The following is a 13,588-nucleotide window of genomic DNA, read 5'->3' on the forward strand; positions in this document are numbered from 1 at the left end:
TTGTTATATTTATTTCTTTGGCTGCCTTTGCTTTTGGTCACATCGTGGTCTAATGACCGAACAAGGGCAACTGTGCTTTTTTCTGAACTTCAGTCTGTGCGTCAAGAACAATTTTCAGATTTTTGTATTTTTCTCTATTGTTAACCCTGAAGCAGAAATGAAAGCTTTCTATCTCGGGAGGAGGGGCAGCAGCCTCACTTCGATCCCATTCACCATTCACTCTGAATGTCTGTGGTTTGTTTTAAGCCGAGTGCCAGTGCCTCTTCTTGGAGGTATAAATTTGCACAGGGTCTGGCAGACGCTGCAGACAGGATGTTGACTCTTGAGTGTCTTGACTGACTAGGAGGCCCGGTGGAGGTGCTGCCTGGCTCCAGGCAATCGGTGCCTCTAGCCAAGGCCTCTAAAACCCAGAGTTTTAAAGTACTTGCTTAAGATTTTGGGGGCTGATTCACCTACAGGGATCTAAAAATCGCATTTTTTTCCTCTGAAAGACCAAGCACCGAAGCTGTGCCAGTGGTTTCCCTGTTAACTCCTGACTGGCCTAAACTTTTGCTTCTCAGACTTTTCATTCAGCCGGTAGGTGCCAGGCGGGATGGTCTTCTCCCTCTGCTTAGCCCTGAGCTTTTCTTCTCACTGGTGCTGCAGGGCCTTAGACCAAAATGACCTCCAGCATCCTGTGAGTCTAGGATCTCTGTGGGATTCGACAGTCGCCCTTGCCCCATGGACATGTTTGGGTCACTTTGTTTATTCCACAGTTACTGAGTACCCATTCTCTGCAAGGCATGGGGGGTCCTTGAGTATTACCTTATTCAAGGCATTCAAAGAAGATGCCTCTGATAGACCAAACGGCCTTTGGGGGAGAGTTTGTGTCCACTAAACTTCCTCCTAAATTCTTGAAAGATGCGTGATATTGTCTTCAGTGTGAGAAATTTGAAGCTCAGAGCATGGATCTTTGTCTTGTGAACTTTAAAACTTAAACTTTTTACACTATACCCTAGATATGTGGGAATGACTTTCAAGTAGTAGAGATGGGAAAAGGTGTTTTCTAATCCGTCCATTATTTATGGAGATCCTGTTAGGGCTCTGGAAGATAATCCAGTGTCAAAAGCAGTAGTGCATTTTCACTACCAATTTTGAGAAGATTGGCATCAAAACCTAAAGCTAATTATAATGAAGAAGTAAGTGCTTCATAGAGATGAGAGGACCTGCTTAGAATACAAGTGTCTGCTTTAGAATTAGATTACTTTATAGCAGAATGCTTGTAAAACACATTTTTATTTTTATATGAAATAAAGTATAGCTTCTGCTTCCAAGAAGATGTGTACATTGTAAAAATCAGAATTAAGTCATATGAAACTGTCTCTGCCTTTTGAAAATCCAGATGATTCCAAGCCAAAAAAAAAATTTTTTTTGGCAAAGAAATAGAAGTTTTTAAAGACAATAGGCCCGGAGAATCTCCAGTGCCTATAAAGTGACTACTGTAGCTAGGAGGTGAAATGGGAATAATGATTTAAGTGCTTGCTTTCTTTGGATGTCTCAGTTTGCCTAAGTGAGCATAATTTAGGTGACTGTGTGAGCATCTGCATGGCAGCTGCTGGCGCTACGAGTTAATGCCAGAGAAGACAAAATAGTTGGCACATGGATTCTAATTTCATTATTGTACCAGGAGCCAGAAAAAATAGGAGTTTATATTCTTTTGAAGTGGGAAAGTGTTGTCTCTTTTTTTCTTGGGTTTCACACACTTGAACACAAAAAGTGTCCTCAAGATATTTGTAAGCGCTGTCTGACAAGTTAGATTATAAGCTGATTTGTTTGTGCTACTGTAAAAAAACAAATCAAACTAGGTGAATCTTGTCTGATTGTGGAATCAGGATTCCATTGCAATTGTTTTGAATTTCTAAGTGAAGGTAGACTCCCAGATAACTTTGAGATGTCCTGTAAACACTTAAAGGAGGGGATCACTGAAGTGTTTCTTTTTCTTTTTTCTTTTTTTTTTGAGATGGAGTTTCGCTCTTGTTGCCCAGGCTGGAGTGCAATGGCAGGATCTTGGCTCCCCGCAACCTCCGCCTCCCGGGTTCAAGTGACTCTCCTGCCTCAGCCTCCCGAGTAGCTAGGATTACAGGCATGCACCACCACACCCAGCTAATTTTGTAATTTTAGTAGAGACAGAGTTTCTCCGTGTTGGTCAGGCTGGTCTTGAACGTCTGACCACAGGTGATCCACCCAACTCAGCTTCCCATAGTGCTGGGATTACAGACGTGTTTCTTTAAGTAAAGTTTTATTGGAAAACAGCCATGCCCACTCATTTGCATATTGTTTTTGACAGGCTGCTTTCCAGCCAAGTGAGTCCACAGAGTTGAATAGCAATAGAGTCCTTTTGGCTTACAATCCTAATATAGTTACAGTTTGGCCCTTTGTAGAAAAAGTTTGCTGGCCCTCGATTTAAAGTATTGATCAATAGTAGCTTTTTACTGGATGTCATTTTGCAAGGTGCCAGAAGGCCTTCTTGGCCACTAGGACATCTCTCCATCTCAGACAATGTTTCTTGATCCTCCAGGATTAGAACCACTGGTGAAGGAAAAACTGTCTTGGAAAACCATTTGAAAAGAATGGAGGGCTTTCTCCTCCAGAGGAATCATTTTTCTTCTTCTAAGTGAGAGGGCCAACCCAGCTGATGGCTTCAAGTCATTCTAATTGTAGCTTCTCTTGATTATGTGGCAGTTATCTTTGAGTATTTGAAGGACTGTTGTATGGAAGAGGCATTAGATTGTAAGGCCATGGAGAACCAAATTCAAGTTAGTGTGTGCAAGTTACTGGGAGGCCAGATTTCGGCTCAAGAAAAAATAGTACTTGCTGGGAACTGCTTATAACTCTCATGTGCTTTTGAGGGTAATGAGCTCCCCATCACCAGAGATTTTCAAATAAAGATTAGATGAGCACTTGATACGTGGAATGCAGACAGTGGATAAGAGATGGTTGTGTTAGAAAACCTCTGAGGCCCCATTCCAACCTTGAAATTTGAATGGCTTCTTTGGCTAAAGTTCTTTGTTTCCAGGTTCAGATTATGACTATAACTTTAATTTGTTGAGGGTTTTATAGAGGCATCTTTGGATGATTTTCTGAAAATATAATATTAGCCAAATCAAAGCAGTATAAAGAGAGTTGAGCTTTTTTAGTAAGCAAAGATAGTATCAGAAAGGCTGGCCCAGAGCCTCTCTCCCCTTTGACCACGCCAGTCATACAGAGGCATCAGAAGGGCACTGCTTCTTTTTTTTTTTTTTTTGAGACGGAGTTTTGCTCGTTACCCAGGCTGGAGTGCAATGGCGCGATCTCGGCTCACCGCAACTTCCACCTCCTGTGTTCAAGCAATTCTCCTGCCTCAGCCTCCTGAGTAGCTGGGATTACAGGCACGTGCCACCATGCCCAGCTAATTTTTTTTTGTATTTTTAGTAGAGACGGGGTTTCACCATGTTGACCAGGATGGTCTCGATCTGTTGACCTCATGATCCACCCGCCTCAGCCTCCCAAAGTGCTGGGATTACAGGCTTGAGCCACTGCGCCCGGCGGGCACTGCTTCTTGACGGCCTTAAAGCCTCACAGATGACCGGCTCTCTTCAGCTCCTGCTACCGTGTCTCCTTTCTGCCTAGTGTCCTAGAAAGAGGAAGGACCTGTCTGGGGGCATATTGCAGATGTAGCAACGCAAACAGTTTGTGTCTTGCAATTTGCCAGAGACTTCAGGTTGGGATCTAGCAGTGAAGGGCAGGTCTGGGTGAGACCATACTGTCTCTATGCAGTTCTGCCATCGTAGCACAAAAACAGCCATAGACAGTACAGAAATAAATGAGGATGGCTGTGTTCCAGTAAAGCATTATTTACAAAAGCATACAGTGAGCTGGATCAGATCTCTGGACTGTAGCTTGCTGACCACTGATAGAGAAGTTGAAAGTTAGAGGTGGCTAGGAAATATCAGCTTCACTTCTCTCATGTTTTGGAAAGAAGGTGAAATGACATATCCAGAGTCACACTGTGGTTGAGCTGGGATTGCAAACCAGGATGAACTTTTAGTCTAGTGCTTATCTTGTGATACCGTATCGCCTTGGCTGTGTGGTCAGGTGACAGAAGGCCACGTGAATGAAAGAAAGCTCCATCCCCAGTGGCTGCTCCAGGTGGTCTATGAATAGAGACAGTGAGAACCCAAGGGTGTTATTTTTAGGGAGGAAACCCTTTATTCTCATGACCTAGCTTACCCTTTTAAAAGATGGGCCCTGTTCACAGGAAAACAAAATATACGTTGCATAAATTCTTCTGGAGAAATAGCACCCTGGAGTTGTGAAAAAGCCATGGGCTCCCGCAGCTGCGTCACAGGATTTGATCACTTCAGCCGAGAGTGCCAGGAGATTTGAGACAGATGTTTTCAGACATGCCGCATGCCTAAAACATTTCCAGGGGTCGGGCTGCAAATAGTGACTTAATAAGTGGAGAAACAGGGAAAGTATGCAAGTTGAGGACACAAGCGTTTATTCACCGCTAGGTGCACGGCCAAGCCCTTTGCATTACATCTGCTTGTCAGAGTTGGCTCTTTAATCTGTCGTGCCCTCGGTATTGCTCTTTGTCTGCCCGTGAATAAAGTGCAGCATTGTGGTTAGTAATCCCACTCCAGTGACTCGACTTCAAATGTGGTTTTGGAGTGCATCCCAGAGTTCTGTTTGCTAAGCTTCCTACTCCTGTTTCAGAGACACCACTGAATACAGAGCAGCGAGCACTGAAGCCTTCCCTCTTTCCTTAAACCTGTCGGGTTGTGGGCTCTCTTTCCCCCTCTTGCTCCTTTCTTTTCTTTTTTTTTTTTTTTTTTTTCCCTGTTTTTTTTTAAATCTTCCAAGGCAAGTTCATGGATACTAAGCTGTTGTGTTTGTTGTTCTTTTTCTCCCTGCCTTCGCTCCTAGTGAGTAACCACACTGGCCGCATCAAGGTGGTCTTTACTCCGAGCATCTGTAAAGTGACCTGCACCAAGGGCAGCTGTCAGAACAGCTGTGAGAAGGGGAACACCACCACTCTCATTAGTGAGAATGGTCACGCTGCCGACACCCTGACAGCCACGAACTTCCGAGTGGGTGAGTTCCTCCACGGTCCCTAACTATCCTTACTGAGTCGAGTTTATGAGACTGTAGCATTTAGACACCCCCTCCATTCACACTGCTCTCTGCTTCAATGGGTGTCTGTCTATGAGTACGAATATGTTTCTTTCATGGGATCTTTTAAATTACTTTCGGAATAATTTTTAAACTGATTTTTGGTTTCGCAGAGGAATGGCAACTAGAACATTTTCCCTTATTGCTTAGCATTTATGCAGCCGTGTGGCGATGGGAATATATATAGTAGAAGAGAAGAGAGTAGGTTTTAGATTTAGACCCTAAGGCATGAGTTGTGCTGATCAGCTTCAAATTTTATCAGCCCAGTGATAAGTGGGAATTTGCATTGGATTTGACTTATGTTATAAACTTTGGAAGGTGGTGATGAAATTTGAAGTTTTTCCTTCAAAAATAGCCAAGCCCTAAAACAAAACTCTAAGAATTGTCAAAAACCTGTACTTGGTTAGAGAAAGGGATACAGAGGTTGCATCTTTTGCCATGTTTCTCCTCTGTCTCACAAGAATGAATTATAAATTGATATATAACATGGATTTGGGGAAGACAGATGAGGAGATTACTCTCAGCATTCCTTTAAGTTAACTTAAATATGGACTAGTAGTTGCTGTCTGCAAGAAAGGCTTGTTGCTGTGTTTTAAATGTTTGGTTTTTACTTTTTTGCAAATGGAGAAAGTATTGCGGTCCGCTGAATGCTGTCATGTTGCCATGTTGTCACGCAATACGGTATTTTTGTTGCAGAAAAATGTCTTTTATTATTTTTTGACCAATTATGGTTTGCTATGTGTACTCAAATAATCGCAGACACCCATGTTACTTTCTGAGTTACTCACAAGAATAACCCAAATGTCAGACAGATAATAACACTGGCTAGATCTGGTCTTTTTATGGAATATTGCTGTTTAGTCTTGGAAGTGTGTGTCTAGGGGTGTGGTAGGAGAAGGCGGTGTCTATTTCAAACTGATTTACATCAAGACAAAATAAAGGGGCAGCTTGAAGTTCTTATTAGCTCTTTGATTATTCTGTTGCTTTATTGTGACTCCCAGTCCTTAGGAGGTCGAAGCAGTGTTTTTGATCGTCTGTGCTTGGAAAAAATACATGCCCATAGATACGATTTAAAAGGGCATTATGAGTTTCCTGGCTATGATAGGGGTACTCTGGGCATATTTTTTGAAAAGAATTTAGCTGTTAGGTGCCAAATGGCACATTATGCTTTGCAGGACAGGGAGGCGAGTCTAGTGGGAAGTGAACTGATGATCAGGAAACTGGATTCTGGTCCTGGTCCTGCCGCTAACTAGCTAATCCATAGGGCATGCTAGTTAATATTTCTGGGCCTCAGTTTTTTCTCATTCATAAAATAAATGGGATTGTATTTAATGACCTGTAAAATTTAGTCCATCTCTAAGATCCTATGACTTTTTATCAGCAGTAAGTCATACTATTTTCTGGCCTTTTTTTTTTTTTTTTTTTTTGGAGGGCTGTCGACAAGGAGGGGAAAGGAAAAGGCAATTCCAGTAGATTATCACGAGTCTGACGGCTTCTCCCCTCTTTATCTTTCTTGGTTGCCTTCCTTACGCACTGTTCCTTTCCCTTCTTGTGTTTATTGTAAATCTTTACAGTAGCAATTACAAAATAATCAAATGGGTGGGAATTTTTTGGCTTCCAGTGTATTCATTTTGAAACTAAATATTTTGAAGGCTTTGAGACACAGAGGAAGTGTACTTGTTGAAACACGCCGCACACTTTCCTTTCTGGCACTGCGCCAGAGGTTTAGGAACGGAATATACAGAGCCTGTTCAGAATGCAAAGTGAAACAGAATTATTTACAAAAGCATTTCAAAAGCAGAACTCCACTCTCTGTATCGGACTGGCAGAGCAGTTTAATTTTTTAAGAAGTAAAGGATGGGGTGAGAATGGTCCATAGTAATAAAGTTTCACATTGGAAATTGTGGGCTTTATATTTCATTTATATTCTGAGCTATTTCCCTCTCCTGTCTACATCTTATTTCAAATATTAGATAGTTTGAGGGACAAGTTTTGTGGCTTTCTTTATCTAAGAATGGTCATTTTGTAGAACTTACAGATTGTGATCCTTTGAAAATACAGAAAATTTTTTTAAAATTGTATGCATATTTCTTTTTGGGCCTTCATACTGGTTTCATATAATTTTATTATTTGCAGAAAGTGATTTTTGGATTTTTTTCTTCTCTATATTTGTTTATAGTGTGTAGTAAATCTTTTGACGAGAAAGACATATTTGGAAAATAGTTTAACATTTGGGGAAAATTCAAAATTTACTGTCACTTGTCAGCTACTCCCTTTAATATTTGTGGGCACTTAAAGGTGAGAGCTGGCAAACGTTTATTTTAAAGGGCCAGAGAGTATAAAGTATGTTTTAGACTTCGTGGGCCATACAGTTTCTGTTACAGCTACTCAACTCTGCCATTGTAGTTTGAAAGCAGCCAGAGACAATAGGAATAAGAATAGGTGCGGCAGTGTTAGAAAAACATTTGTTGGGCTGAATTTGGCTTGAGTGCCGTGGTTTGCTGACCCCTGCTTCAAGGAGTCCACATAATCCAGGGAAAGTTACATGGACTTCATAGTTGAGGCCCCTTAATTAACTAATCAGTTTTGATCATCAGAACAACAGCAATCATTTCCAGCATTTGCACGGTAATGTACAGTTTGTTTGTTTTTGTTTGTTTGTTTTGAGGATGTAGAGCAGATATGATCATCACCATTTTTCCAATAAGGAAACTTAGATACAGAGTGTTAATTAAGTGAGCTTGCTTTAGTTTCATGGCAAGTCAGTTAGCTATGCCTAGAACCTAGATATCCTTATGTCATCTGTTTTCTTACCTGCCTGGAGCCTGACCATTATGTATAGGAGGGACAAGGTGGAGTTGGGTCTTGTGGGAAGGCTGGCTGGGGTAACAGAGAGAGAGAGAGCAGCTGAGAGTCCAGCACACCGCGGATTGAATCCTGGGGTAACATTGGCTCTGTATGCTCTCTGAGCCCAGCTCGCCTCCTCCATACAGTGCGGGTCCTAATAGATAGGAAGAGGTTGTTCTTTTACAGGCTCTTTCCTGGGATAATTCCTTCCTTCCTTCATCCTGCTTCTGTGTTGGTCTTCTGCTTTGTCATGAGGGTGAGTCTGGGCTTTTCAGGTGTGAAAGGCAGCAGGTACTTTTGCATGACTATTGAGCGTGCAGTCTCTGTTCTGGAGTATTCAGTAGGAGAAATAATAAGTATAACTTCTACTTAATGTGACTCTAAAAGTGAGGCCCAAATGAATATGGTGTCCAAGCTCTAGAAGAGCTTGTTTTTATGGATAGTGATATTGCTATGGTGTAACAGAATATTTACTTTAAATGCTATTTCCTATGAAGCAGGTTTGTAATGATAATGACTCTGTTTTATTTTTCGCAGCAGTTTGAGCTCTGCACCCCTGTTTGCCCCACCCCTGCCTTTTTAAAAATGGAAACATATCCCTCGCTGGGTGGGCCAGCAGGTTCACTGCTGTTGTTTTAATGGATTCTTAACCTTTTATAGGGCTAAAAAGCAGATGACCTTCTGGGATTTTTAAGTTGTTTATAAAATCTTAAGTTCCTCTGACAAGAAGAACATATAAATTCATGTTGTCACAACTAGACTATTTCAAACGCAATAATGCTGTCACTTGGTATAACTTATTGGTAGAGGCATTGAAAAGCAGTTGTGATGGTTAAAATAACACATTGGGTTTATGTGATTCTGCTTTCTCTGAGTTACAAAAGTCTCATGTTCTATTATCGCCAGTTGAATCATTATAACAAACATTTGAGCATTTAAAAAGCATGTTCTCATACATTATTTCATTTGATGCTAACTGCCTCTTACGTAAATGGTAGTATCCATAATTTTCAAATATGAGTACTGAGGTTTTGCTGGCTTGATTAAAGGTTATTTAAGCCAGGTTTTCTTATCCTAGGGTCACAATACCTCTGGCTCTCCCATGTTGCCTCCTATGACCATATATTAAGTGACTATGTCTAAAACATGGTAGTAGATTCTCTAAGATAAGCAAATCATAAAGCTGCCTTCTAAGAGCTTATACTTTGAGGAGGAGGTGAAAGGCATATGTAAATAACCTTAAATTAAGGTAGAGAGCTGCTAGCGGGCCCCCAGAGAAGGGGAATAGCACTTCTGACTGAGGGAGGATGCTTAGAGAGAAAAGAGGTGGCATTCAGTTTTTGTGTTTTCTTCACTTGCTGTCCCTGTCCTGCAAGTGTGTTGTTTCATGGTGAGGGCTGAGTAGGTAAGTGAGCGTGGCCCTGATTGTGGACTGAAGGGTGAAGGGGAACTTGAAACATTGGTAAGTTCCAGAATAAAGATGGATGGGGGAGTGGAAGGAAGAGAGAAGCAAAGTTGATGAGGGAAGGAAGAATTTACTCCCTAGAATTGGGCGTGGAGATGGGAAGGCAGAGGCGGTTTCTGAGAGTTGGGAATAGTTTCACTTAAATGTGGAACACATGAAAAGTCATAATGGTAGATGACAAGTCTGGGAAGGTAGATTGGTGCAAGGCTGTGGAACACCTTGAATTTCAAGCTGAGACATTTGGATTTTATTTTTTGAGAATTGACTAAAGGTCCCTGAAGGAAGTTGATGTTTGTCATTTTGAAAAAGAGAGAAGTGCTTTCATTTTTTTTTTAGCTAGGAAACTCGTGTTTTAAGAGGCTAAATAAGTTTCTGAATGAATGATAACCTCTGGCCTCCTGTAGCTGTTCTGGGGCTTGTCTGATGCTTTGCACTGAAGCTCTCCCTGGAGATTTCACAAAACCCGCCTAACACTGTGGTACTGGGATGAAGAACAGAAGCAGTTCATGCTGCTAAGCTGACTGTGTAGGTTCTCTTCCCAAGGAGGGAAGAAACTTTTCTCTCATTGAGGCGTTAAATAAACTGACATAATTGCTCAAAAGGGGCAAGCACATAGATTTTTTTCTGGAAACTTAGTTCAGTCACTGAGTTTTTCATCCTTTGCCATTTGTCATTATTTGAACTCATCATGTCACCTGTTAATTAACTGGTGAATGTATTTTCCCCTTAATGCATTGTGCAGATATATCATAGGTTTTAAAAGATGTTTCAATACAGGCCAGGCACAGTGGTGGCTCACTCCTGTAATTGCAGCATTTTGGAGGCTGAGGCAGGCAGATCACAAGGTCAAGAGGTTGAGACCAGTCTGGCCGACATGGTGAAACCCTGTCTCTACTAAAAATACAAAAATTAGCTGGGTATGGTGGTGCGCACCTGTAGTCCCAGCTACGCGGGAGGCTGAGGCAGGAGAATTGCTTGAATCTGGGATGCAGAGGTTGTAGTGAGCCAAGATTGCGACATGGCACTCCACCTTGGCAAAAAAGCGAGACTCCATCTCAAAATAAAAAAAGATATTTTAATACAATACTATAAGAGAGTGTTTGCTTTTCCTTTAGGCAATTTAGAATGCCTAAGAACTTGTCAAAGAAACTACTTCCACATATGGTCATATCAAATAATTTTATTTTCTAATACTGAATAAATGTCATAATGTAGAGCATTTCCCTTTTTATTTTATTAATTATTTAATTTAATTTACTTTTTTAGATGGAGTTTCACTCTTGTTGCCCAGGCTGTAGTGCAGTGGCACCATCTTGGCTCACTGCAGACTCCGCCTCCTGGGTTCAAGTGAGTCTTCTGCCTCAGCCTCCCTAGTAGCTGGGATTACAGGTGACCGCCACCATTCTGGCTAATTTTTTCTATTTTTAGTAGAGATGCAGTTTTACCATGTTGGCCAGGCTAGTCTCGAACTCCTGACTTCAGATGATCTATCCGCCTCAGCCTCCCAAAGTGCTGGGATTACAGGTGTGAGTCACTGAGCTTGGCCTTTTCTTTTTAATTTTAATTAAGCTATGGATCACCTTTAAGAGGCTAGTACTAGGAACAGTCATTCATTTAACATGCATTTATTGAGCACATACTATGTGCCAGGTATGGGTTCAGACAATAGCAGTGAACTAAATAAAACTCCTTTCCTTCCTCTAGCATTAAAAAAACATCATGTGGCCACAGCGTGTATGAACCTCGAAAATGTTGTGCTAAGTCAAATAAACCAGTCACAAAAAAACAAATGCAGGATGATTCCATTTATATGAGATACCTAGAGTAGTCAAGTTCAAAGAGAGAGTAGAATGGTGGTTGCCAGGGATTCTAGGGATGGAATGGGGAGTTGTTTAATGGGTATAGAATTTCAGTTTTGCAAAATGAAAAAGTTCTGGAGATTGGATACACAATAATGTGAACGTAATAAACACTACTGAACTGTACACATAAGATGGTACCTATTGCAGGTATTTTACCGCAATTATAAAAATACATTTTAAAAATATAGTATGTGTGTACACTACTGTCACATAGATACTACCAAAAATATGCTGTAAGAAACATGATATATGAACTAATGTCAGGAAGTGATAGATCCTCTGAGGGAAAACAAAGCTGAGAAGGGGATGGACAAGGGAGAGTGTTGGTGGAAGGCGTGGTTGCCATTTTAGAGAGCTCAGGGAAGGAAGGGCTCTCTGATAACGTTTGAGCAGGGGCCTGATGAAGCCATGATGGGTGTTGTGAGGGAACATCATGTACAATGTGTTTTTTGTTTTGTTTTGTTTAAACCGTGGTGCACCCCCAAAAGGCTGGCATTTGGAGCATCCTTTCTTCCAGACTTTTCCTATCTGCTATCTTAGGTTAGGTTTCATCGACCTGCATTGTGTCAGGGAATCAAATGAATATCTGCAGGTAAAGACCCTTATACACAGAGGATAGAGGCAACCACCTCTTGTTCTCTGGGTAAAAAACAGGTATGGTCCTGGAATCCTTGGAGGAGTCTTAGTGATTTATAATAAAAAGTAAAGGTCTTAGATTAAAAAAAGAGTTATCAAGAGAGCGGTGTCACCTTTCTTCAGCATTCTTTTATGGAGGGCAGATCACATGAGCTTGGTATGGAGCTTGATGTTTAACTAAGGGAAATAAAATTGGTTTTTGCTTGTGAGTGGAGGTATGAGGGGGTGCATGGTGGCAGTGGGCAAGAGGGCAGGAAGACCCTGGGGAGAGGAAGGGGTGCATGGAAAGGTGCTTCCATGGGTTACCTGGAACAAGAGGAGCAATAGGTTGACCTTATGGGCCAGAATCCGGAGAGAATAAGGTCCTATTTGGTTGAAGAAGAAGGTGACTGAGGCAGAGAAGTGGATGGGGGCAGAGTGGTTGTATAAGAACGTATGTCTGTAGCCAGGACAGTTTTTAAAAAATTAACCATAGCTAAAAGACGGTTCCATGGTTTGCCAGACCTGTGAGAAAGGCATGTGTGATAGATTGCTCCTTTTAAGCCATGCCTGGCCTATATCGTGGGAGTGGATGGGGCTCCTTGAAGGGGTTGTGCTAGGCCAGCCTGGAATCAATAACCTTTCAAAATTCCTTGGAATCTGTAACACAATGTCACAAAGTGTGTATTCTTTCCTAGGCTGTCTGCTTGAGCATACGGAGTGATCTTTGGAGAAGTCCAAACTGCTTAGCGTAGCGTGCAGGGTCCTGCCGCCTGGCTCCATGGCATTCATTTTGGCTGTGCCCCTTCTCACACCCCAATCCTCTACTTCTGCCAAACTGAGCCTCCAGGGACACCAAAGGTCTCCAAGTGTGCTGGGGTGTCTTGTGCTCCTGTGCCTCTGTGCACACGGCTTTCTCTGCCTGGAGGGTACATTTCCCCGCCCAGTCTGCTTGGGCAATCCCTCACTTCTTTTTCAAGACTCAGCCAAGTGACGATCCTGCTACAAAGCCTCATTTCCCTTATTTGTGGACATGGCTGTTTCTTCCACTACACTCTAAAGTGATTGGGAACAAAGACTTGTCTACTTCATCTTGGCATCCCCAGTGCCAGCACAGTGACTCACTTTGGAGATGCCGAATGCATTTTTGTTGACAATAAATTGTATATGCAACTGCCTTGGTTGTGAGGGGTGCTCAGACTTTACCTGATACAGCTTCATTATTAGTTCTCAGGCAGGTAAAATCACAGAAGTAAAATAATGAACTGAGAAGACTTATGTTAGAGTTTAGGGGCACAGGAAATAGGTTATTCCACTGACCACAAGATGTGTGAAAGAGCAATTTGCATGGAGTAGCAATTTGCATGGAGTTTTAAGCTTTTAACACTGACTTAACTGTACTTTCTACTCATGGGCAAAGTGCAATTAGATTTCCATACCTTTATTCCAGCTGTTCCTGCTGCACGGAGTTCCTGTTCCCTGCTCCTGCATCCATGTAAATACTGGCAATCTTTTATGGAAGAAACTTAAGTTCCATTTCAAGCTTTGTGCTGTTTGGTTTTTGTTTTTGTTTCTTTCCTATTATACCTCTAGTCATTAGTATGTCATT

The 13,588-nt window shown here is 41.8% G+C and overlaps 1 protein-coding gene across 11 annotated transcripts in view; it reads left to right on the forward strand.

Moving 5' to 3' along the window:
* The window catches only part of LTBP1 (latent transforming growth factor beta binding protein 1), a 476,883-nt gene that overhangs the window by 214,418 nt on the left and 248,877 nt on the right, over nucleotides 1-13,588 (forward strand). For 7 of the 11 annotated variants that reach the window (XM_039478754.2, XM_039478757.2, XM_039478768.2 and 4 more), the window contains one exon: nucleotides 4,945-5,112. The exons of 1 other annotated variant lie outside the window; for it this stretch is intronic. In XM_039478754.2, the coding sequence (XP_039334688.1) occupies nucleotides 4,945-5,112 (168 nt within the window). Of the gene's footprint in view, nucleotides 1-4,556; nucleotides 4,643-4,677; nucleotides 5,113-13,588 lie in introns of those variants that run through there. 3 more of the 11 variants (XM_074395768.1, XM_010337511.3, XM_010337514.3) reach the window with 3 other exon arrangements.

The sequence above is a fragment of the Saimiri boliviensis genome, chromosome 1 (assembly GCF_048565385.1).
Source record: "Saimiri boliviensis isolate mSaiBol1 chromosome 1, mSaiBol1.pri, whole genome shotgun sequence".
Classification (NCBI taxonomy): Eukaryota; Metazoa; Chordata; class Mammalia; order Primates; family Cebidae; genus Saimiri; species Saimiri boliviensis.